The sequence below is a fragment of the Corticium candelabrum genome, chromosome 13 (genome assembly GCF_963422355.1).
Source record: "Corticium candelabrum chromosome 13, ooCorCand1.1, whole genome shotgun sequence".
Taxonomy (NCBI): Eukaryota; Metazoa; Porifera; class Homoscleromorpha; order Homosclerophorida; family Plakinidae; genus Corticium; species Corticium candelabrum.
Window position 1 is genome coordinate 1,071,812 of NC_085097.1, and position 25,742 is coordinate 1,097,553.

Below are 25,742 nucleotides of genomic sequence, written 5' to 3' on the forward strand. Positions count from 1 at the left end.
TCTGGGTATTTGTTCACAATATCTAGCTTTGTCAATCCACTTATCTTTTGCTTTGCTGCTTGTGGTTCCTTCTTCTGCTGAGAGGTTACCATCTGAATGTTCTCTTTGTGTACATGTAGTCATTGCATTCGTTGCGCAGCTTTTCTCTCAGTATTGCAACTGGTGCCTTTTCGACCACCACAAATTGTGTGAGACAGCTTTTGCCATACTTTGGGTTTCTAACCTTCACTTGGCACTTCCAATGGATGTAATGGTAGTTCCATCATATAAAAATAGAATCTGTCGTGTTTCCTTTAGGTTCTCAGCTGTGCTTAGATCTGCTTTCCGCAGGACGTTGCAGTGGCTCCTGTGTTCAATTGAAAGTGTATTCCTTGTCCAGCCACTTTCATTTTTGTATATATTCGATTTGGATGTTGTTCATCAGTAGTGTTGAAAGACTGCTTGTCATTCAACATCAATGTCAGTGCATACTCAGTCTGTGAGACGTCACTGCTGTAGGTCTCATCAATGTCATAGTCGTATCCATTCTTCATGAAATGCAATATCATTTGATTCCGTAGTTTGTAGAGTGCACGTGTCTTAGATTTGCACAAGCTTGTATAGTGGTGCAGTTTGCCACATGTTCTGCATTGTTTACCGTATGCTTTGCAATACCTTGCGCCCTTGGGTGCGTCTTGCCACAATACTTGCATTCTTGAGGAGGTGCGGTATCTCTTTGGAATTTGCGTCTGGCTTCTGCTACTTTCTGACTCTGCTTTTGCGTTGCGCTTGCACGGTGTGTACTGTGTTCTTTGCAGTCATCACTTCCATCTGTTCTTTCGTTGATTTGCTTGCTCGGCACATGTCTAGGCATTCGTGAAGGCTGAGGTTCTTTTTTGCAGGATCAGTTTTCTCACGCTATTGTCTTTGACTCCGACAATAATTCTGTCTCGCACTAGTTCATCGTGCATTGCCGCAAAGTTGCATGTCTTCGCGAGCTATTTCAGTGCTGTGAGAAATTGGTCAAACGTTTCGCCTTCTTGCTGCGTTCTCTGGTTGAAAATAGATCTCTCGTAAATTGCATTCGTCTCTCCTAGACAGCACTTTCCATCATAGCGTGCACTTTGTCTATGTCTAATTTTTCTGCCTCGTTGTCAAATGGTAACAAATTGTAGATTCGCAGAGCGTCTTCGCCTATGCAAGTGACAAACGTAGCTACTCTATGTCTATTGTCTCGTACCTGCAAGTTAGACAAGATCTCGTGGCTGTTGCATATCTGTTCTCGCCAATGCGGCGAAATGTTCTCCTTGACCACTAGCAGTTTGGGTAGCGGTATTCTATCTTGCATATGAAGAGGAAATTTGGCTTGTTCGGCTGCTGCTTGCTGCTGCGCCTGCTGAACTACTGGCTGCTTTGGTAGCTGCGCTGGTGGCTGTTCTAGATCTGCTTGTTCCATTATTAGCCACTCCTGACACCATTTAACGTTTGTATATTGCAATACAACGTATAATATATCAATAGCTCAAAGTACAGTACACCCAGTTAGGCTAACAGTGAGTGAGTGTTAAGTGCTATTCTACCTTTATGTAGTCTACTAATCTAATTATCTAAAACCGCTCCTTACAATAGGCTTCTAACATTATTTCTCTTGCTTTTTAACTAATGGTATATCATTCACGAGCACAGAATAGAGAATTATTGGAAAGGATATTGTGAAAGAAGCCATCAAATCAACGTAAGTTTTGTTCTAGAGAAGACCTGTCGCGAGCGCAAAAATGCCTTGTTTTCTTGGTTGGGACATTTTCATTTCTACTTTTACACATCATTAGCTTCTAACATTATTCTACAGCGGTACAAACAGTCAAACCTTATTCATCCTGATAACTGCAACGAGACCATAGGCGCATAGAGGGAAGGGGTTCTGGGGGTCAGGACCCCGCCTCTTCAACGACATGCCACAGCAGCCGAAATATTGTTTGTTGTGTTATTACGCAAACGTACCTTAATGTTTTGATGGATGGTTAATTCGTTTAATTCTAAACTTATAATTATCTAATGAATATGCTAGGAAATTAACCCTAATACAGATTGAAGTGGGCTTGCTGGTGTAACGGTAGAAGTACTGTTAGACATATTCGCGCTCAAAGTCCAACTCAACACTGACTCCCGTATAACATCGCATACCCTTACACTACTCCCCTTAAATGAGAGCTGGTCCAGACGTCTCTCATTGGTACTCTAGACTAATAAGTACAACGCAACGGTATAACTCAACTCAATCTGTCCATAATAATTAACTACGTTAAGTCATATCCGTGGCTATGATATAGTCGTCGAGACGTATTGACATTCTGGACTGGCGTCGTAGGCGATCCACATTGTGTCGTTCGCACAGTTGTTGTTCGTCATCGGTAGATGGTGTCGCTTCGTCCGCAGTCGTCCACTCGGATTCGCTCTGGTTCTCTTGCGCCTTATCAACGCTGGTAGGTGGTGAGCTTGTAGGTGGACTGCGTGGCGGCGTGTTTCCGGGAGGCACTGGTGGACGACAATGTGTATACGGCTTCATACGGTTGTAGTGAGCGATGTTTTCCTTTCTGCCGCCTAGCTTACGAATGACATAAGTGACCTCTGAGCAACGCTTTACAATAACATAAAGTCCTGTTCAACACGGCGTTAGTGTATGTGCCTTGCCGCGGGGAACACGTGGCTGGTAGAGCCATACGTGGTCGCCAGGGCCGTATGGCGTGTGGTGTGTGTTCTGGTTGTACCGCGTTTGTTGATTAAAGGTGGCGATATTAAGATGGTCTGCGACGCGGTCATATAGTTCTTGTGTGCACTGTAATGTATCTGTCGGTCGGGGATGTGAAGAGGGACCGTTTCGTTCTTGTGATTGCTGTACATCTGCTTTCGGTGTTGATTGGAGGTGGTCCGCCAAGGAATAGGTCATTGTGCGAGCTCCCTGTTTAAAAATGACACGAAACGGAGACGCATTAATCGTGTCATGCTTGGCAGAGTTGTATGCCAACTGCACGTCTGGTAGCTGATCTGTCCAGTCGGTTTGAGATTGGTGAACGACTTTTGCCAGAGCTGTTCCTATAGAACGGTTCAGCCGTTCAACTGAGCTATTAGCTTGCTGGTGGTAGGCTGAAGAGACAGTGTGCCGGATCCCATACTTAGCACACAATTCGTTAAACGTCGTGCTCGTATAACAAGCACCTTGGTCGGAATGGATGGTACGCGGGATGCCGTAGTGTCCGATCCACTCTCTCAATTTGGTGCTAACGGTGTGGGCCGACGCGGTTGTAATGGGTGTCATTTTCGCGTATTTGCTGAAAGCATCTTGGAAGACTAGAATGTAGCGGTATCCGTCTGGGGACAGTGGCAATGGCCCTTTAATATCTGTCTCCACGATATCGAACAGACGAGAAGGGCGAGGGCGTTGGCAAAGCGGAGCTTTAACTGCAGCAGTCGGATGATTGCGTTCTCCGCAACGGTGGAACTGCTGGGTATATGCAGCAACATCCTGGCAAACTGTAGGCCACTAGAAACGGGCGAGTAGTCTTTCGAGGGTTTTGTTGGCTCCCTGGTGTCCTGCCGTAGGGTCATCGTGCGCCACTTGTGAGACTCGTGGTACAAGCGAGAGTGGTACGACCAACTGTCTCGAGTAGTGCGCCTTGCGCCAAACGATGTCTTCTGCAAGATAAAGATCATGTCGCAGAAAACTATTCACACTAGGGAATGCGTTGACTGACGGAGGACGACGAGACTTGAGCAGCCTGATGACTACCGCGATGTCAGAATCTGCCGCTTGTGCAGTCCCAATGCTGTCTTCCAAAAATTGCGATGACTTGTCATGACTTGTCGTGACGTTGGCAATTGTGTCAATGGGTTCCTTTGCAAAACCCAAACGGCTCAAAGCATCTGCGACGCAATTGTACGTACCTTCAACGTACTGAATGCTGAAATCATACAGCTGTAGTTCCGCAAGCCATCGGGCGCGTCTACCCCAAGGATCTCGGGGACTGGAAAATATTGCAGTGGTTTGTGGTCAGTACGTGGCACAAACTGCCTTCCAAACAGGAGGTGGCGAAAGTGCCGAATAGCTGATATTATAGCGAGCAATTCGCGGTCGTATGTCGCGTAATTCCGTTCCGTTTTAGTCATAGCTCTGCTAAAAGGCGACAGAATGTGTCCCTCCGTGTGTCTCCTGAGAGAGTTCCGCTCCCAGACCAACGGTAGAGGCATCCGTTGTCAGAATGAGAGTGCCGAATGGACGAATATGACTTAGCAACGGTGACTTCATCAATTGTAGTTTTAATGTTTCGAACGCAGTTTGGTACTCGTGCGTCCAATTGAATGCTACTCCCGCCTGTGTTAGTTTTGTGTGAGGGCAGCTGTTGTGGCGTAGTTCATAATAAACTTTCTGTACCATCCACTCGCCCCGAGAAAGAGTTTTGACTTCGGTAGGTGTGGATGGAACGGGCAACCTGCTGATGGCGTCCAGTTTAGTGCTGGATGGTTGTATCCCCTCGGCGCTAAGTTTGTGTCCACAGAAGATGACTTCCGTCGTAGCGAACTGCATTTATGTGCTTTGATGCGGAGACCGTGGGCCAAAAGATTTTTGAACGTGGCCTTGAGGCGTTCCAGATGAGAGTCGAACGTCTCAGAAATAACGCAAATGTCGTCCATATAGAGCGCCAACTGCGTTGGCGACATATCTCCGAGAACACGGGCCATCAGCCTACGAATGGTCGCGGGCGCTCCTTTCAACCCGAACGGCATCCAAGCAAATTCCCAAAGACCGGATGAAGTACGGAAAGCGGTTTTCTCTCTGTCGGCCTCAACGACTGGTATCTGGTGATAGCCTTATGCAAGATCAATTGTGCTAAAGTATCGCGCGCCAGCCATGTTTTCAATAACGTCCAATATGTTGCCCGTGGGAAACGCATCGCTCTTGGTACGTGCGTTTAATTGGCGATAGTCAATGCAGAGACGCATAATCCCGTCCTTCTTCTTTACGGGACAAATTGGAGCCGCGTATGAGGACGTTGAAGGTCTGATAACACCGTTATTCCGTAACCTTTGAACTTCCCTTTCAATCTCATGTCTCCACCCGCTAGGAGTGCGCCGGTATCTAGAAGCCACTGGTGTGTCAGCTGTCAGCTTAATTGTGTGCTCAATGGTAGACGTTCGACCTTCGTTGCCATCGTAAGCAAACACGGTCTGATACTTGCAAAGCAAATGTTGTAGTCGTCTTGATTGCTCATGTGAGAGATGATTTCCGGTCGTGATCTTGTCAACGTCTGGCGGTCCAGTGGTTTCGTTGGTAGATGTGGTTGCCTCTGTAAACTGTGCTAAGCTCTGGTTTTTGTGGATGCGTACTGTTTCTTCTGACAAGTTGAAAACCTTGACTGGGACGTGTGGTGATGGTCCCCCAATGGCAAGCGTACAGCATCCTACAAGGCCGTGGGAGGCCGGCAACAGCTCTGTTACTTCCACTACACCTGTGTATGTCTCGCCTGGACGTAGACCTGAGCAGTGAACCTTGCCCCAAACAGTGTATTCTTGGCCAGGAGCAATGTATTCATCAGTGGTAGCATACACTTTCCTGAACCTGACCTGTTGGATCTGCGAGCGTGATCGTTCAGGAGGGCGAAGCCATTCACATTCAGGTATGGCATGACCGTCAATGAGCAACTGTCTCGTGTCAGTTTGTAAGTCCAGATGAGATAACGTATCGAGTCCTAGAATTCCCTCCGAAATACCTGGCACAACGTAGAATTGCGCTGAAATATCTCGTGGTCCAAGACGTATTCTACAGGTAACCGTGCCTTCGCAGCGGATGCTAGACCTATCAACCATGACCGGTTGTCAGGACAATTGCCGGTTAATCTTGCCTTTAATATTGGAGGCGAGCAACACGGGAATAAGACCAATTTCTGCCCCCGTGTCAACGAGGAAAGGGTGATAATTTAGCCCACCAAGCTGAACATCAACACGAAGAAGTCCGTGCTTTTCAACTGCTAGTGCCATAACCCAGCCTTTTCCGAAGTGAGGCCTGGATGGTTGGTTGGTTAGCTGTACAGTCACGTGCTTAGTGCCCTGGTTTCAAACAGCGGTAGCAATGGTCGCGATAAGGGCAGAACTTTCTCGTGTGGTTGTCTTCACCGCAGATGGAGCATTCGTGGAAATGCGTGATTGCATTTTTGGACCGCTATTTGAATAGCCAGAATACCTGCCTCTTGACGGAGCTGTTTTGTGTCGTACTACCTGCACGTGGCTGGTTTTCATCTCGCTGGTGCCGTCGTCGTGATCAGTCATCAAATGATAGATTTGCTCTGCAATCTGATCTACTAAAGACGGGCTAGCGTGAGATGCATCCGGGTCTGTAACCGTTGCCTGGGCAACGCGTGCAGTCTGCGGTGTCGTGCTACCCACCCCAGCCAGTTGTAATCGTACGACTTCTGCGGCTAGGTCTTGAACCTTCTTGGTTGTAGTTTGCGGGTCTCGTCGTAGGGCCTCACGTAGCTCCGGTGGTAGTTCTTTCAAAAAACAATCCCTCGCTATGGTATCGAGCGCATCCGCGTCAAATCCGGGATATGCCAGTTTAGCAAGGCAGCAAATATCATGTGCAAATGAAGCTGGAGACTCACCTGCGCGCCAAGATCGTCCTGTAAGCGCGTGGATAGCGGTATCTCGATCTCTCTCTGCTTTGACAAACTCCTGCTTGAGCTCGTCTGCAACCACTGCTGAATCTCTTTGTTGTTTTTTGCTCATGCGCGCATAGCACTCGAAAGCTGTTCATCTAGGCGTGATGCCATGGCCAGAGCTTTCTTTTCCCCGCTGTAACCTTTCAAGGTGGCCCGCACGTCTACTTTCTTTAACCACACCGCTGGGTTCCCTTCTCCTGTGTAGGTGCGAGGCGTGTTAACTTTGATTCCACTCCTGTCACCAGCTGTAACGGTAGAAGTACTGTTAGACATGTTCACGCTCAAAGTCCAACTCAACACTGACTCCCCGTATAACCTCGCATACCCTTACACTGGTTCCGTAGGTCCTAGACAGGTTTACCATATTTCCGCGAATAGATAGTGAGTGGCCCATGCCCAAATTGTGCTCAAATATTGCCCTTTGGCGAGCCTAGGCAAAATAATAATTTCCCATGCTTGATTAGTGTCTTACTATTAAACCCAGTTTTATTCATGCGTGCAATCAACTTGTGTACGTTTAAGATGAAAGGAACACCCAAATAAAACCACCGAGTGACGATGAAGATTCAATGTATGCAACAGACGATGAATACTACTCAAGTGAAAGCGAAAGTATCCAGGGGTAACTGTAACTAGGTAGTTTGTTTGTGTAGTGTTATACTAGACAAACAAAAACAATGCAGCAGTCTCTGTGCTTGCGAAATAATAATGTCCATGCATGCTCGCGAATTGTGCACCATTGTTCAAATAATGCCTCATGTTTCAGAATTACTATAGGAATAGTACACCGTGGGCTCTATTCGCGGAAATACAGTATCTGCTATGGGGTGTGGCTAATGATACCAGTGGACCCCCTATAAATTCTGTATCCACACCTGGAGACTCTAAAAGAAAGCGCCTTTTTGCTAGTGGGCTGGGGATACATTTTATTCGACGCACGTGACCCGAATAATGTCGACGCATGCGTATAAATAACAAGGCGTATTCGAAGCTCTTATTTACGACTGTTAAACTGTAATCTGTATCTAGAGACTTGTTCTAATCGATATTGATCTAACGAGCGAGACAGCCATTAGTCATGGAAAGGAGACTGGTGTCAGCTGTAAGGAACAACGATGTTGATGAGATTCAAAGACTCATGGAGTTAGGGACATCACCTGATGCGTTGGATGCCTCTGTATGCTATTTAATTGCATGTGCAACTTTTATTGTAGTTTATTAATAGCAACTCACTCTATTGCAGAGACTTCCTGTACTCGTTGCAGCTTGTGAAGAAGGCTTCACGTCTGTAGTTTGTACCTTATTAAGGAACGGATCAAATGTGAACAAGCGTGCTAGATATGTAAGTTCTAAGAATGAATGAATGAATGTGGGCAAAACATCAATTGGCCAGGAAACTGTTAGCCTGCCAGCTGGACGGTTTTTTGGTTTTAGGTAAATCGTAGTAGGGGCTCTTGGCCCTGGTTAGTTTATTTTAGACATTTATCTGTTGTGATGGCAATATCTCTCAAATATATATGAATGAATGAAAGAATTGCCTTGAACACGTCATTAGAACTTAGTAGAGAATTTGAGAATCTTTACTGTTGTTGTAATATATATGACCCTAGTGTAGCCAGAGTTTGCTGTGAATGAATCCAGTGTGTTTATGTATTTATGAATGAATTAATGATCAATCTTTGAGGTTTAAGATAACTGTACATTTTTAGAATAATAGATATAAATAGAGGGCAGTTTGTCTTGGACACTATTACCATAGAAACTTTGCTGTTGTGATGTATTGATTGCAATATTCTGAATAGATAATATATGAATGAATGAAGACTGATATTCAATGGTGTGATAAATGAAATTTTTATAGAACAGATATTAAATTGAATACAAATATTATACAATTGTTGTTATTGCAGGGCGACACTGCTTTAATGAGAGCAGCAGATCGTGGTGATGATTCAATAACTCTTATGTTATTATCAGCTAATGCTGATGTTAATCTGAAAAATATGGTGAGGATTTGTAGTTGCTGTTGTATGTGTTGATGTGATGTGTTGATGTGATGTGTTTTATGATTATGTAGTAAGGATCTGTTAGTATTTTTATTGTTAATTTTGACTTCAACAACAACTTTATTATTATACATACAGCAGAAATTCGCTTAGAAACATTAGCTAGAGTCAATATATAACGTGTCTAGCTGTACTTGCTATTTGCTTAAAAGATATCAATTCTGTCCATGCTATATTTATTAGTAAATTAATGGAAAGTGTTAAAATGATAACAAAATTTTGTAGAAATTACTATATACATTTTGTTTTGATTAGATAATATGCTTAATTAAGTTCTTTGTCAGTTTGTATGTTTCTGTATTTGTTTAGATGTTTTTGTTTTGGTGTATTTGTTTTAGCATCTTTCTGTTTGTCTTTTTGTGTCTGTTTGTCTGTCTGTTTGTTTGTGTTTATGTTTGTATTTCGGTATGTTTGTCTGTCTTCCATATCTAGTACATACATCTTGACTGAGAAAACTTTACTGCACACTAGATATTCCCCAATTACACACACACACACACACACACACACACACACACACACACACACACACACACACACACACACACACACACACACACTCACACACGAACCTGAATTTCTGCCTTACCCGCTATGAGTTTAGGCCTTGCAGAATATTGCTAAGCTGAGTGATTATGTGGATCTTTTATAGGTAAAATCAATGATTTTAAGTTCTTCTGAACTAGATCTACCCAGCGATGTCGAGTGCTGTCCATTTATGATTAAGAGGTCTACTGCGTAGAAACTGTTTTTGGGAGTGGTTGTTTAATTAACATTCTTACGTCTCCCAACCACTGAACTCATCTTTAAATTCTTGATTCTATGTGATCTTCATTTACTATGGCCAAACTTTTCTTGGCTATTTTATGCCATCTAGACATTCCAAGAATCGTTCTAGTACATCTCATGTGAAATGTTGTCAGCTTGCGAACGTTTGCTTAATGTACGGGCAAGTTTCAAAGCCATACAACAAAATGGCAGAAAAACATAGTTTGGAAGACTTTTAGTGTGATGGCTAGCGCTCTAGAAAATTTTTTATTTGGAAACACTCGTTGCCACCAACAATTGCATGCTGTACTGGCTTCAACAATTCTACTTTTTTCTCACAACATCCTACAGACTTTTGAACGCGAAAATACCCATGCATATCATGGATTTCAAAACTCATCAACATTCTGTAAGTTGCCATCAATGGAGATGTGAATTTGCTTGTTGCTCACACTAAGAACTATAGTGTTTTTAACGCTAATACACATGCATACCTCGGCCACTTGACACAAGCTTTATGCAAAGGCTACGATGAAACCTTGCAATAGCAGCTAAGCCATCTGCATGCATTCCTTCTTTATCCTAGTATGACGTATTGCACGAGATCGATAATTCATACACACGGGGAAAACCGCAAACATCAGAAGCTGACAATTTCTTAGTCTCTTGTGGCCTGCTCAGGAGAAACGTTGGGCATGTGCTAGCAATCTTCTAAAGCTGGCCAGGTACTGTGTACTCACAAGAGCATGGGCTTGTGAAGCCAACTGTGGTGTGAACACTCGAAGTCTTACCTGAACCTCAGTGGCTGATGCTATAATTATGTCACAGCCGATGGCTGCTACGGCCCCAGAACCAGGTACTCATTGTACTCGTAAGTCGAGAAAAGCAGTTGTGTGTAAGTTTCTTTCTTAATTAAATTATGCTACGGCTCGATCACCATCACTGTGATTTAGACTTGCAACCCTGTAAGGTTCTGGATGTACTCATTCTATAGGATGACTTTATAACCAATTGAGCTACAGAACTATACGCGTGCACACACACACACACACACACACACACACACACACACACACACACACACACACACACACACACACACACACAAAGACACACATTACAGTAAACAGAAGAACTGTGGTTCTAGTCTCTGAATAATGATAGCTGTCTACTGAGAGCTGAAGTCTTCACTCTGTCTGTCTGTCTGTCTGTCTGTCAGTTCATTTGCGTGTACAGTTATTGTAAACATGATCACTGTACTACTCATGATACTGACTATAAATAAAGTAACCATGGAGTGGCAATCTATAAACGTGAGAGCAACAGGACTTATAAGGCTGCTCTATCAGTCTAATGCACATAAAATTGTCTGTCTGTCTGTCTGCTTCTGTGTCTGTCGGCTGTTTCTCTTTTTTGATATATTTTTATATATGAAGCTACTCATTACAAAATCTCGTTTCAATTCTGCTGTCAGTCAATCGCTGTGAGTGGCAGTGACTTGCAGGAAGTCAGGCAGTGACTTGCAGGAAGTCACCGCGAATTGGCTATGAAAATTTGCGATGCCTGAATCCGCTGTGAGTCGTCGTGGAGTTACCGCGGATTCGCTGTCATTCTTGGCAGTCGAGTTGACGTACCTCGCCAAAAATTGCTACCAAATTTTGCGGTGACTTTTTGTTATGGGTAGGTACTACTTCTGTCTGTCTTTCTGTCTGTCTCTCTGTATATATGTATGTATGTATGTATATATAAGATATATATTACTTCTAAGCTGCTCTACATCCAAATATGAGCTAGTGTACTGTCCACTTACAAGAAAAAAGGAAGAAACTAAACAGAGCACTATATAGGAGATAAGAGTTATAGATTAGTACAACAGATAAACAAAGAGGCCTGAAGAGTGCTGAAATAGGGTTGAAATGCGGCATGCTCCAGAATCCTGTCTGAGTTCATCTGCTAGAAACAACATGAGGAAGAAGAAGTATATACCAGAGAAAAAACAACATGGAAGTGAATGCAGAAGAGGAAGAAGGCCTGAAGAGCATGGAAAGAAGGGTGATTGTGCGACAAACTTCAGGATCTTGCCCAACTGCACCATTTGCCACAATGACAGAGAGAAGTCTCCACATCAAAAGAAAAGAAGAAAGGTTGAACTTGAACAATGCAGAAGATGCAAAATTGAAGAACGCTGAAGAAGGGGTGAAAGGGCGGCAACATCCAATATTCCATAGGACTGCAATGAACAGAGGTAAAAAGAAAAGAATCTAAGAAAGAGAAATCAGAAGAAGCAAACCAGATGAGCAAAGAAACTTGATGGCGCTGGGTACGTGTGGAAGATGCGACAAGTTTCAGGATTTTGACCAACTGTCCTGCTTGATGACAAATGAGACAGCAAGAAATAAGTAGAGTCGTCACGAACAGCCAAGCCTTTGAAACAATACAGTTGTAAACCAGAACATGCAGAGCGTTGGATGCAGGGTGATGATGCGGCAAACTCCATGTTCCCATTGACCTGTATACTTCAACGGACAAACAAAATACGGACAATAAGATTACGACGAATTGACAGATGCCCACACAAGAACAAAGCCAATGAAAAAAACGTTCATTCCTCAAATGGGGTTCCATCACCAGAACAAGGACTGACGCAGACATTCAGAGTGGGAAAAGCCACAATGGCAGTCTCAAAGATAATAAACTTCTCTTCTTTTGTTTCTTCAGCAATTGACGGCTGCAACAATTCTCGCGGCAATGCCAGCCGTACATCCGGATATATATATATATATATATATATATATATATATATATATATATATATATGTATTGATCTGCTTGTCTGTTTGTTGTAAATTACGTTGTTTTTAGTTTTACCAACCATACATGTGCACTGTATTTGTTTTTTTATTTTGTAGATATATTTGTTTGCTTTCTGTCTGGTTGTTTGTATTTGGTTTGGTTTGTCATTCTGTCACTGAATGAACAAATTGAATTGTCTGTTAATTGTCTGTTAATTGTCTTTCGTTGTGTCTAGTTCTTTAGCGGTGTGCTTGTAAGTCAGACTGTCGGTCGGTCTTGTGTGTGTGTGTGTGTGTGTGTGTGTGTGTGTGTGTGTGTGTGTGTGTGTGTGTGTGTGTGTGTGTGTTTGTGTGCGTGAGTGTGTGTATGCGTGTGCGTGCGTGCGTGCGTGCATGTATTTGTGTGTAACGTCTTGTGTTCTGTTTCTTTGTTTTTGTCCATCTTTTTGTTTGTTTGTCGTATATGTCAATTTTCTTGTCTTTGTATCTCTCTATTTTAGTCTGTTTTGTGCTGTCAGTTTGACCACATGTCAGTTAGTTTGAGTTTTGGTAGGTTTGTCTTACTCTGTCAGTTTGTCCGTTCATGTCTGTTGTTTTTCAGTTAGTGTAGCCTTTAGCCTGCTTGCAGTATGTTTTTGTTTGTCTGTTTGTTCTTGATTGTCGTTTGTTTTTGATTGTCGTTTGTTTTTGATTGTCGTTTGTTTTTTAGTTGGATACAGTTTGTAATTTTTGTTTTGGTTTGCAATTTGCCTGTTAGGATGATGGTCTGTAAATTTGTCTTAGTTTGCTTGGTTTTTAGTAGGGGTATTTGATTAGTTACTGTTGTCAGTTTTTCTTTCTTTTAGTCTGTATTTCTGTGTTTTATTTGTCTTGTTTCGGTCAGTAGATTAATCTAATTTATTGTTTGTAGGTTTGTTTGTTTGTTTGTTGGTAAATTTATGTCTTCTACTGTTTGCTTTTTTCGTTCTGCCTTTCCGTTTGACTTTTTAAATAGTTTGTAGGTTTACATATGCTGTGATGATCAGTATTTAAAGAGATATTTGGCGGTCTGAGTTTGTGAATTGTAATTGCATGTAGTAACTTACCACTTATGCGTGGCTTTTGTGGTAACTACTTAGATCAAAAGTGCACGGATAGTTTCACTGTAGGTGTTCGTCTTTCATCATGTGTTTTTATCAGAATCTTCTAGTGTATTTTGAGGCTCATGCACTTATGTGTCAGCAATCCAAAATGCCAGTATAGGAGATTTGTTAGATCTAAAGCAAAAAGAAATACAAATATAGCGACTTTTAATTTACTGACACTTTGCATTTTACAGCTTTGTTTTTCTCAAATGAATATCTTATATATTTAATGTTTGTTGTATGTCTGATTTAATGTTTGTATTTTCTATATGTTTGCTTTTGTATGGTTCTCTTGTTCTATACTTTTTGTATATTTATTTGCCTGTCTTTGTGTCTGCCAGTCTGCCCATTGTCTTTATTAGTTTTTCTGTTTGCTTGTGTGTACTTTTATGCTTTGTTTAAATTGTTGGCGTAGTTTGCCCGTTGCTCGTTTGCTTTGTTCATTTGTTTGTCGGTTTGTTTTTTCTATTAAGTAATAGATATTGATATTGTGATAAATGTAGTTGTTTGCTATTTTAGGATGGATGGACAGCTTTGCATTGCGCTAGTTACAACAATCACTCCAAAGTTGTTAGTATTCTGTTGGAGAATGGATGCAATATTAATGCGGAAGACTTTGTAAGGCATGTTTATGTAATTTTTTTTGTGATTATTTTATTGCAAAGTTGATGTTTGTTTTTTGTTTCTCAGTTGGTTACGTTTGTTGCTATGTTTATTTGTTGTCTATTTGCGAGGCAATTTGGGTTTATGTCAGTTCTTTATTATGTCTACGTTGCTTCTTTACTGTTCTCTATTTGATTTTTGTTGTTTGTTTGCATTTTTAGACAGTTTGTTTACTAGTTTGATATAAAAATAATATAACAGGAGTAACAAGAACAATGCAGTACTATGTATGGTACCGCCAAGTCAGCTCGACCCATAAATCCGCTCTCTTTCTTCGGATCTGCTGATTCTTTACTGCGTAAATATCCCTGATACATTGTGCGTCATATACTGCATATATAATTTAATATGAAAGGACTGCGTCACAATCTTCGAACTTTTGTATTATATAAATAGCACTGTCGCCGTGTTTGTTGTCTTTTACAGCTAATCAGTAATCAGTTTTTGCTTTTCAGTGTCTATAAATCATTTATAGATAGATGGCATTTGCCTTAGACTTTATAGCAGTGTTACCTCGTTCTCTCATACTCGATCATTGCAGTGAAATCGAACTTACACTCCACAAGTTTTAGTGCTCGAAATAATTTTTCCCATCTGCTCGGACATTTCGTTAGAATTAGTTAGTTCAGCTTTGGTAGAATGCCTCACGGAAAGCAGGTCAGCCCTTCTACGCGAGGAAAGATTTCAGCCCTTCGTTCTGTCAGCTACTCAGTACGGCAAATTGCAACGCACGTCCAACGCTCAATTACCGCAGTTTATCACTGTTTGCAGAGGCTGGCGGATGGCACCAGTGACTACAAAAACGCTCCGAGAGAATCAAGGCGACCACTACCTGAGAAGATCGTCTGCTCAAACGACTTGCCATTCAAGACCGCCGATCATCATCGAGGTCTCTCTCATTGCAGTTGTCCAAAGAAGCTGGTCGCCACGTGTCAGGAAGGACAGTTGGTCGACGCCTGAATGCAGTAGGAATCAACGCTCGTCGACCTAGAAAAAACGCTATTGACCGATCGTCATAGGCGGTTGCAAAAAAGTGGGCGGTGATCTATAGCGAGTGGACGATGGATCAGTGTAAGAAACTATTGTTTCTGTTGAATCTAAAATCAGTATTGCTAATGACGGGGTGTGATAGATTAGAGAGACAGGCTGCATAGTAACATAATCCGGAGTAGAGCTGTGTTCTCGGATGCCGTACAGTAGTGGCGCGAGCACTAGAAATATATCTTGAGTTGTGTTCACTACATTGGCGACGAGGATGGACGAAGCCACTGCGAGTGGAACATCAACAGCCATACCAATGCCTGTTGCAGCGTTCGGCAGGCTAGCCGCCTTTGATGCGGTGTCAGACGAGTGGCCGCAGTACGAAGAAAGACGTTGTGCTATTTCGAAGCCAACGGCATCACGGATGAGTCCAGAATGAAGGCAATTTTTCTGTCAGCAGTCGGCGCACGCACGTACAAGTTACTGCGCAACTTGACGGCTCTCGCCAAACCGAGAGAAAGGTCTTTCACAGATCTGAGGGAAGCTCTGTCCAGCCACTGCAACACCAAGCCTTCGGTCATGGTACAGAGACTGCGATTCAGTTCGAGAGTCCAGCATACGAGTGAGTCAGTTGCAAAGTTTGTGTCCGCGTTGCGCGCGTTATCCGAGTTTTGCGAGTATGAGAGACACTGAACGAGATGATCCGTGATCGTTCAGTTTGCTGTATTGAAACGCAGCGGCGTTTGTTAGCAGAAAAGGAGTTGTCATTTGCGCAGGCTTTTGAAATAGCGCCCGCTACAAAAGCGGCTGGAAAGAAAACGCTGGAGATAATGGCGTTCAAGTGGTTGACACGACAAGAAGCGGAGGGTACAGTAGTTGTACACCGAATGCAATCACAAATGCCCAAAACCTGTTATCGCTGTAGATGGTCAGGACACTCTCCTACTGAATGCAGGTTCAAAGAAGCCAAATGTTTTGCATGCAAGAAAGTGGGGCACCTCAGTCAACTCTGTAGATCAAAAGGGCAAGGCAAGAAATCTAGTTGATTATGTAAGCACAGCCAAAACCGCAAACAACACATCATTTGGAACGGGCAGAAGATGACGAAGAATCTTTAGAGCTGAAATACATATACCCTGGAAGCAAAACCAAAGCGGTTCTCTGACGACACAAGTGAAATAAATGGAGATGCTTAACAATGGAGTTTGACGCAGGAGCATCAGTAACAGTAATTAGTGCTACAACGTGGAAGACAATGTTGGGGCCGTCTCCTCCACTTTTTATACCCCATTCACACGATCTCTCCTAACCGGGCCAGCGCGAGCTTGCGCGGGTCAGCGCTGAATGAGATCGTCGTGTGAATGCGGGCCGAGCCGTGCTGGCCTGGATCACCACAACTTGCAGTGCCAGCGTGAGTTAGCTCAGGTCAGCGCGGCTTTAAATCGTCGTGTGAATGCGGGCCAAGCCAGGCTGAAGGCCGCGCATGCTTACTAGATATGATAATGGCGTGGCCAGAGCACGAAACCTTGTATCTCATTGAATTGTGGGTTGAGGACAGCATCCAGGTTCAAATTAAAGGCTGTGCTTGAAACAGGGAAGTTTACGTCAAATTAGCGGAACAAACGAAGGAAGCGGAATACTCACAAACGGGTGTGCAGTGCCGGGAAAAATGGAGAACTTGAAGGCAGACTATAAGAAGACAAAGGACAACAACAGCGAGAGTGGATGGGCACGTCGTTCTACCAGAATATTTGAGGCGATAGACCGCATCCTGGGGCACAAGCCAGCAACTTGCCCACCTGTTCTGTTGGAAACACTGTCAGTTTTACTAGCTGCAGGTGCAGGTGCTAGTGATCAACAAGATGACGACGTTGAGGTCAGTCAAGACTTTGATGGTAAAGGAAGCTCGGTGATGGGCAGTTTCTCGCGTACAAGCTTACTCCGTCTGAAGGAAAGTTCCAGTTCCGCCGCAGCAGCCGTGTGTTCAGAAGGTTCCATTGCTGACACTTGCCAAATCACGTCTGCTAGTAGTAAAAAGGAAAAAGGAGTGAAAAGACAACAGCAATGCAGGAATAGAGGCCACGAGGGAAGAATGAAAGACATGATGGAAACTATGATGAAGGGGTTGAGTGAGATGAAGGAGCAGATGCAGCACTATTGGTGGAACTAGAGAACAAGAGGATGCAGTACGGAGATTCACGACAGAGAGAGAAAAGAGAGTATGAAGGAAGGAGAAAAAGAGAGGAAAGAGAGTATGAAGAAAGGAGAAAAAGAGAGGAAAGAGAGTATGAAGATAAAAAGAAGAAAGGAAGAAAAGGAATTTCAACTGCAGATGATGCAGTTGATGGTAGGATTTGTGAACCAAAGCCAGCTCAATATGGCCCACCATGGGCATATTTCGATCTGCTGTCTCAACATCAATAATATACTGTTGTTACAGTTGCATCTTTTGTTGTTGGAGTTAATGGCATCTATTTATTATTAGAGCTACATCTAGTTGTTGCTGGAGTTACATCTATTTATTTTTAAAGTTACATCTATTTGTTGTTGGAGTTACACTTATTTGTTGTTGGAGTTGTATCTGTTTCCATAACTGTAGAGATACAGTAGTATGTTGTTGAAACAATAAGTGATATTATAATTGAAACACAAAACAACTAGTATGACATTGCAACTAATTAATTATTTTACTAGGTTGCAAAGTGCCTAACTAGGGCATCACGAATATATGGTGGTCTGTCATTGTCACTGGCAGTTCGGGGTACTTCTGTTTGCCGAAGTGATGTACCACTCCTTTTCATCCAATGATTATCAAACGAATCCAAGTGCAATTCACACATATAGTGGAGAACACAACAAGCAGTAATAACATGCTGAACATTGCCAATGTACGTGTCATTTATTTTTATTAGTCGCCTGCAGCGAGCCTTCAACCGAACGAATGCATTTTCAGCAACTATCCTGGCTCTTGAGAGTTGATAATTGAAATTTTTCTTCGTTCACTCAGGTGTTTATTTTGAGGAAACGGCTTAAGCAGCCACTTTAACAGTGGATATGCAGAATTGCCAATGAGGAATACCGGTATGGCGTATCCTTCAATTACTCTTTCCTGACCTCGTAATATTACCCCGTTTTCTGCTTCTTTGAATAGAGAAGAATTATCCAAGACTCTTGCATCGTGTACGCTTCCAGGCCAGCCAACATTGATATCTCGAAACGCGTACCTGTGGTCAACAACAGCTTGGAGAATGACAGAATACCAACTCTTCCTGTTGTAATAATCGGTGTGGTTGAGAGCAGGTGGTGTAACGGGTTTATGAGTACCATCATTGGCTCCCGCACACTGAGGAAAATTGAATGAATCAGAAATCCTTCAATGACACTTGCAAGCATTTCTCTTCTACTAAATTGAATATAAGTTGACATGAGGCAATTAACAAGTGATTGACAAGTATTTTGGACGGTGGAACAAACAGTTGATATGTCGATGCCAAACAAGTGAGCTATTGTTCTGTATTTTGCTGTGGCAAGGCACCAAAGCGTAACAGCCACTTCCTTTTCAACGCAGACAAAGGTTGTCATATTTGTTGTTTGTGGTTCAATCTTCTGTCTCAATTGTTCACACAAATAGGTGAATTTTTCTGTGCTCATTCTGAAATTTGCTTTCCAGTTCCTTGAAGTAAATTTCATTTTTTGCACTATGTATTCCCACCAGCGATTTGACCTTGACACAGACATTTTTAAATTAAATTCAAGTAAGTATTGATCAAAACGGGGTCGCTAGCTAGGATAGCTCCATATCTGTCTTTATGAATAAGGCCAGTTGATGGGAATGGTCCTAGCGGCAAACAAGGCTTCTCTCCTTTGCTGCAGAAGCCGTCGAATAAACCGTGAATGCTTGTGAGGACGATAACGAACACGTCGCTTACTCATGGTTCTTCTCCTCGACAAATCCGCATTAGACTGGTCTATCGTCAGCGACAAGTAAGCGCGTGCAACTTGCTCCATATTCATGGTAACGCGAGTGTCTCTACAAACAACATAGCTAGCGTGCGCATCAAGGAACACCCCTACTATCTCGGTTTGCTTGTTTTCTCTACACGTCGTGTGAACAAGAGCTGGCTCGCTTTAATAGCCCGGACTGCCTCCGCTCGGCTCGTCCCAGTTTGGAACTGTGTTCGTGTGAATACTGAGAGCATATGTGGCAGAGTAATTAAAGTGTTGGAGACTATCAAGAACAAGGTACAAGGGGCAGACAAGTCCTTTCCTAAAAAACTGGAGTTACACGTGGTGGAAGGAAACGGACCCAGTTTGCTGGGTAGAGATTGGTTACGACACATACAGGTGGATTGGAGGCACTGTTCAGTCTGCACACACAAAGTAGTCTAAAGGAGCTGTTAGAAGAGAACAGAGGTTTTCCAGAGTGACCTTGTAGAGCTGAAATGTATCCAAGCCACACTTAACAAAGTCACAAGCAATACCACGTTTCTATAAGGCACGAAAGGTGCCATATACACTGAAAGGGAAAGTGGAAGAAGAGCTGTTTAGTCGTTAAGCAACAGGTGCTATTAGCCCAGTGAAATTTTAGATTGGGCCACACCAATCGTTTCAGTGGTGAAGTCAAATGGAACACTGAGGATTTGTGGAGATCAATAGATAACGGTAAATCCCATATTGGAAGTTGACCAACGCCCATTGCTGACATAGATGACTTGCTGTCACAGTTAGCAGGAGCGGTAGCATTCTCAAAACTAGACCTGAGCCGAGCATACCACTAGTTACGTCTGGAAGAACAGTCCCAAGAGCTGACAACCATTAAATTGCATAAAGGATTGCTACGTTACCACCGGTTACCGTTTGGAATAGCATCGACACCAGGCATATTTTATAGGATTATGGCAGGCTCGTTAAAAGACCTGTCGGGCGTCGTGGTATACCTTGACAATATCTTGATAATTGGCAAGAGTCAGACTGAGGACATGGAGAACTTGGGAGAAGTTTTGAAGAGACTAAGACAAACTGGGTTGAGATTACAACTAGACAAGTGTCAGTTTATACAGGACTCTGTGGTGTATTTAAGACATCAAATCAACAAAGATGGATTATACCCCACCGAGGAAAAGGTGAGGGCCATCCGAGATGCACCGATACCACGGGGAGTATCAGAGTTGAAGTCATACCTTGGAATACATTAAGTTTCTTCCAGCTTGCGCGACAGTGTTAGCACGCTGCATGCGCATGGTCGACAGTGTTGGCACGTTGCATGCTCTCTTACAGAAGTGAATAACATGGAAATGGTCAGAGGATGAAAACAAGGCTTCGCAGGAATCGAGAAGGTTGTTGACATCTTGTCGGGTACTTGTACACTACAATACCAAGTTACCACTGTGGCTAGCATGTGATGCCTCATCTTTTGGACCAGGTGCCGTTTTGTCGCACAGGCTTAAAAATGGGAATGAAAATCCCATTACGTTTGCATCAAGATTGCTGTCGCCAGCTGAAAAGATTATTTACAGACTGACCGTGAAGGGGCTGCAAATGTATTTGGAATGTCAAAATTTCACCTTTATATCTATGGCCGACACTTTAAAATTTTGTCTGATCACCAACCACTGAAGGGACCGCTTGGCGAAGGACGAAGCATTCCAATGACGGCTTCGGCATGAATTCAGTGGTTGGCACTACTATTGGCGGAATATCAGTATACCTTTCGATACGAAGCAGGGAAGAGCACAGCAATGCTGACGCACTTAGCCAAGTGCTCCTACCGCATCTACCATACTATACATGCCAGCCGGAAGCAACGCTCACGTTTTGGAACATTTGGAGAAACTTTCAATTACAGTTACACAGATTGCACGGTGGACCACCAGCGACCCAGTACTGTCTCAATTGCGAACATGGGTTAGAGAATCCTGGCCACAAAAAGTTGCAGAAGATGTACGACCATACAAGAGAAGGAGTCACGAACTGTCTGTGGAGGCTGACTGTGTAGTTTGGGAAACTATGTTGTGATACCGCCTGCAGACCGCACACGGATCCTGACAGAGCTTCACGAGGCCCATCTTGGAGCTGTTAGGAAAAAATCATTTGCAAGGGGTGTGTGGTGGCCACGCATCGACGCAGAGGTGGAACAGCTGGTCAGGAAATGTGAAATATACCAAATGAACCGCCCAAACCCTCCTTCAGCGTTGTTACACCCACGGCAGTGTCTAAAAAACCATGATCATGAGTACACGTGGAGTATGCAGGACCGTTCCTAGGGTTGATGTTCCTATTAATATTGGATGCACATTTGAAGTGGGTTGAGGTTTACAACACATGTAGCCATCTTAGTGACGGTTCGTAAGACTGCGACAAGCTTTTGTTTAACACAGACTTTCAGACGCGGTAGTCTCTGATAATGGGCCGTGTTTTACCAGCAGTGTGTTTTCAGAGTTCATGAGGCGGAATGGCATGCAACATATTAAGATTGCAGCATATCATCTAGTTTCCAATGGTCTGGCGGAACGTGCCGTTCAGACATTCAAGGCGGGAGTGAAGAAAATGATATTGGGTACTTTGGAAGGTCGGATTAGTGGTTTTTTTGTTTGCATACCGAACAACACCACACACCACCACGGGAGTATCTCCAGCCAAACTCTTGATGGGACGGAAATTCAAGACTCGCCTGGACTTTAGGCCAGGGATAGAGGAACGGGTGATAGACAGGCAGGCCAGTCAAAGGGAAAGCCATGATCAAACGGCCCGGGACAGAGTTTTACAAGCGGGAGACACCGTTTATGCTCGGAATCATAACGATTGAGTCGCCTGGATTTCTTCCAAAATAGTGGAGGCGACAGGGCCATTGTCATTAAGATGTCAATTGGCAGACTAGAGGATAGTACGTAAGCACCAGCATCAATTCGGCACAGAAACCGACCAACTGCTGAGCAACATCAGGAGGCCAAAGTAGAAACCCTTGAGTATGGAACTGGGTCAGAGAAACAGGATGTAAAAGCCCTACCACCTCCAGATTTTGATAAGCAACCACAACCGGAAACCATTCTACCAGATGATCAACCAACCTGAACGGCTGGGGAAGTACAACTGCGACGATCAAATAGAGTGATCACACCGCCGGACAGATTGGACTTGTAGTAGTGAGTAGTGACTATAGTTGGGGGAAGGAATGTAGTAGATTAGAGAGACAGGTTGCATGGTAACATAATCCGGGGTAAAGCAGTTTTCCCGGATAAGGTAGATTAGTGGCGCGAGCACTAGAAATATATGTTGAGTCGTGTTCACTATACGGGGCGCTGTACGTGTGGCGACGAAAAGGTGAAGAATTCCTGCCAGAATGCTGTGATGGAATAGTTCAGCACAACTCCAGTGTTATGGTCTGGAGTCCATGTCATGGCAAGGAGTTGGTTCGCTCGTGAAATTAGGAGGTCCTCTTGACGCAGCTCCTTACCAGCAGGTACTACAAGAGCATATGATGCTAGGAAGGCACGCGACTGATTGGTGAAGCGTTCGTATTCAAGCAAGACGACGCACCGATTCATCAATGGCTGGAAGATGATCACGTGCAGTTGCTTGATTGGCCTCCAAAATTTCCTGACGCCAATATCATCGAACAGCTTTGGCACGAAATAGAAAGAGCAGCAAACTGTCGTCGCCCGCAAAACGCAGAGCAGCTATTGAATGCTCTCGTTGAAGCTTGTCATCGAAGTCGCACTGCGCATATGCGCAATCTTGTTGACAGCATGCCGAGGCGAACTTTTGCTATTCAAACTGCTCGAGGTGGCAACATAAGTACCGAGTGGTTAGGCGAAGGGCTTCAATCTTTCCTCGTGCAATTTTTAACGTTTTTTTTTGAAAACCATTATAAATATCAGAGAGAGTTACAAAAGGACTCTTCGCCCACTTCTGCTATTAATTAATGTCTATTTATTTTTGTTTATTGTTTTTTCGTTGGAATTGCAGTTTGACTAAGAGCAATTTATACAATATTCAAGACATTAACCTAATGCAACAAACAACTTAATATCGATTATCCTAGCGCAGAGGAGGGTAATTGCATTTGATCTACTTGTGTGTGCATATATGGTAGAGTGGCAGGGTGTTCTTATAATTTTGTTCATATCTGTACATAGTCCAGCCAAACAGAAAAAATCTCTGGACATCCACTAGATTGATTTGAGTGGACAAAAGTTTTAAGGCATTGCAAAATTTGTTTTGAATTATTGTTTGAAATTATTTAATAATTAAATACCTTTTACATAAATACAAGTTTCCTTTAAAGCATGTTTTGAATGACGAATACTCTAATCGTTCGAGCTTTTTCAATGCAACATCTAAGAATAATATTACTCATAATAGGAACCTCTCTTATCTGCTGCTGTCTCCTCCTTGTGCAGCTTCTACTTTGCCGTTGACAGCAAAAGCAGGAAATATTTCATTGCAAAGTATGTGTTAACCACGGGAATTTTTAATATTCGCCAGCAGTTGTGCAATTCTAGACCTTGGTGTGCAACACATTGCACTTTATGCATACAAGACTAACAATTACTAGTTATCGTATTGGCATGTCCAGGATATCGTTGTTATTACATCAAGGGGAGTGGCAGGTACAAGCGAGATAATTACCGAAGCGAATCCCAGGTATTTATCCAGGCAATTAGCTGCCACTCACCCGAGGCGGAATAGCAACCATATCATAGATTCGCCCATGCATACTATAAGTGATTTGTATCAGGCAAGGCCATTGGTTGGTTTGAATTACGTTCATTTTGAGCTGTGAGTACGTAAATGTTACTTGTTACTTGTTTGTCAGTAACCATTCTGTACTAATTAGACGGAGCGTTGTCCGTTTAGTAGCTCATTAAAGGCATGGCCAATCATTTGCGCGTTATTGAACCTGTGATGTTCGTGCGTCGCGTTCAATTCGGCTTTGAGATACACACAAGGCATTATAATAGCTCTGACTGAAAACCGCGTACAGAACTAACTCCAACATGCGCACAGAACTAACTAAGTGTAACGTGTCTGTCACATCTCTCTTCCTTAGTGGAAGAAAGTTATACATAGTTTTTGTACCGCTTATTTTTGTCTTATGATTCGTCCTCTGGAAGTTGTTCGAAGCTCCTTGCTACCCAGTGAGGTGCCTGCGTTGGTGTTTGTCTCGACCTCGCTTGCCGTTGTTGGCGGATCTGGAGATGGTGTCCCTTCATCTTCTGCATCTTGGAACTCTGGTAGGGCGCTGGGCGGTGGTTTCATCTTAGGTAGAAGTTTCCTTTTGTTACACCGTAAAGCTTTCTCATCGTTCTCGACGATGTATGAGCGAGGAGAGCAATGGACTTCCGTTACTGTAGCCGGCTTCCATTCTATGTTTCTCTAGACCTTTACCATGTCGCCTGGTCTGAGTTCGTTACTCTGTACTGCTCTTCGATCGTAGTAGCTTTATTGCCGTTGTTGCCGTAGATCAAAGACTTCTTTAACATGAATCGACTAACGAGGTACTAGTAGGTCCTCATGAACCGGTAGCTTCATTTTCAGAGATTGTCCAAACAACAGCTGTGCTGATGAAACCTTCAAGTCTGGGATTGACGTGTTTCGGTAGTTTAGCAGTGTTAGGTGCAGGTCTTCACCGGTGTGACTCGCCTTCCTTAGCATCTGTTTGATGGTCTTGATGGTGCGTTCAGCAAGTCCGTTTGATTGGTGGTACGTAGGGCTGCTGGTAGTCGGACGAAATCCCCAGTCCATTGCGAACGCTTTGAACATTTTGCTGTTGAGATTGGTGTTGTTCAGTTAATCTCTGTATCTGCTCCAGCCGTTTGCTACTGCATGGGATAGAGTTGATTAATGAGTAGATTATGAGTTCAGTGTCCTCTGTCATGTCATTATCAATGTCCTCTGTTATTGGTAAGTGCCGTCTGTTATTGGTAAGTACGCGCGTGACAGTGCATCGGCCATATGCATGTCCTTGCCTGATATATATTGCACATTTAGTTGGTATTGCTGTGTCTGAAGTAGGATCCTCTGAAGTCTTGGAGGTACGACGTTGAGTGGCTCTCTCGTGATGATCTTTAACGGTTTGTGGTCCGTCTCCAGTAGCTCTAACCTGCCATTTATATGTGGATGGAACTTGCGGCGTGCGTAAGTGATACCGAACATCGCCTTTTTATTTGCTCGTACGATCTTTCGGCAGTGGTTAGTGTGCGAGAGGCATAGGCCACTGGTCTCCCTCTTGGAGCAGATATGCTCTCAATTTCGTGCTGGACGCGTCGTCTTGTTTCTTGACGGGTTTTTCGACATCATAAAACGTAAGCACTGGGTTGCTTGATACTGCTTCTTTGATTTGTTGGAGTGCCGTGTCGTGCTCCGGGTGCCATTTCCATGCTGTATCTTTTCTGAGTAGATTCCTGACTGGTGCTGTGAAGTCTGACTCTTGAGGTATGAATGGTGCGAGATAGTTGATCATGCCGAGAAGTCTCGAATTCTATTCTTTCTTCTGGTTTGGGCATTCTTGTAATTGCTGCAACTTTCTCCAGGTCTGGTCGGATGCCTTCTTTCGAGATCAGGTGTCTCATGTAATTTACTTGATGGATTTTCAACTGCAGTTTGTTCCGGCTGAATCTGATATTGGTGTCTCTTGCCCTTCTCAGTACTCAGTGTAAT

General features: G+C 43.4%; 3 protein-coding genes across 3 annotated transcripts; 2 read left to right on the forward strand and 1 right to left on the reverse strand.

Moving 5' to 3' along the window:
- The first annotated feature begins 7,711 nt into the window (after positions 1-7,711).
- On the forward strand, positions 7,712-15,062 carry LOC134189203 (myotrophin-like). The gene is made up of 5 exons (XM_062657445.1): positions 7,712-7,866; positions 7,933-8,031; positions 8,600-8,695; positions 13,959-14,057; positions 14,874-15,062. Exons 1-5 carry the CDS (start codon positions 7,768-7,770, stop codon positions 15,060-15,062), a joined length of 582 nt encoding a protein of 193 aa, XP_062513429.1. The 5' UTR covers positions 7,712-7,767.
- Positions 15,063-16,639: 1,577 nt separating this feature from the next.
- LOC134189227 (uncharacterized) lies at positions 16,640-17,725 on the forward strand. Its single transcript, XM_062657468.1, has one exon. The coding sequence runs from the start codon at positions 16,753-16,755 to the stop codon at positions 17,251-17,253; it is 501 nt and encodes a 166-aa protein (XP_062513452.1). The 5' UTR covers positions 16,640-16,752; the 3' UTR covers positions 17,254-17,725.
- A 314-nt stretch (positions 17,726-18,039) lies between these two features.
- Positions 18,040-19,965, reverse strand: LOC134189205 (uncharacterized). Its single transcript, XM_062657447.1, has 4 exons — positions 19,928-19,965; positions 19,684-19,840; positions 19,512-19,571; positions 18,040-18,426 (listed from the first exon to the last, which is right to left on the reverse strand). The coding sequence occupies exons 1-4, from the start codon at positions 19,963-19,965 to the stop codon at positions 18,040-18,042; spliced, it is 642 nt and encodes a 213-aa protein (XP_062513431.1).
- Positions 19,966-25,742: the final 5,777 nt, after the last annotated feature.

What these genes read in the sequence shown, in the direction of transcription:
- LOC134189203 (XM_062657445.1), top strand. Translation starts at nt 7,768, where the DNA reads ATGGAAAGGAGACTGGTGTCAGCTGTAAGGAACAACGATGTTGATGAG. An exon ending in TGAACAAGCGTGCTAGATAT is followed by an intron (nt 8,032 to 8,599) that starts GTAAGTTCTAAG and finishes TTGTTATTGCAG; the next exon opens with GGCGACACTGCTTTAATGAG. An exon ending in ATGTTAATCTGAAAAATATG is followed by an intron (nt 8,696 to 13,958) that starts GTGAGGATTTGT and finishes TTGCTATTTTAG; the next exon opens with GATGGATGGACAGCTTTGCA.
- LOC134189227 (XM_062657468.1), top strand. Translation starts at nt 16,753, where the DNA reads ATGGAGAACTTGAAGGCAGACTATAAGAAGACAAAGGACAACAACAGC.
- LOC134189205 (XM_062657447.1), bottom strand. Translation starts at nt 19,965, where the DNA reads ATGCCTGGTGTCGATGCTATTCCAAACGGTAACCGGTG. An exon ending in ATTCCAAACGGTAACCGGTG is followed by an intron (nt 19,841 to 19,927) that starts GTAACGTAGCAA and finishes TGCTCGGCTCAG; the next exon opens with GTCTAGTTTTGAGAATGCTA. An exon ending in CTTCACCACTGAAACGATTG is followed by an intron (nt 19,572 to 19,683) that starts GTGTGGCCCAAT and finishes CGTGCCTTATAG; the next exon opens with AAACGTGGTATTGCTTGTGA.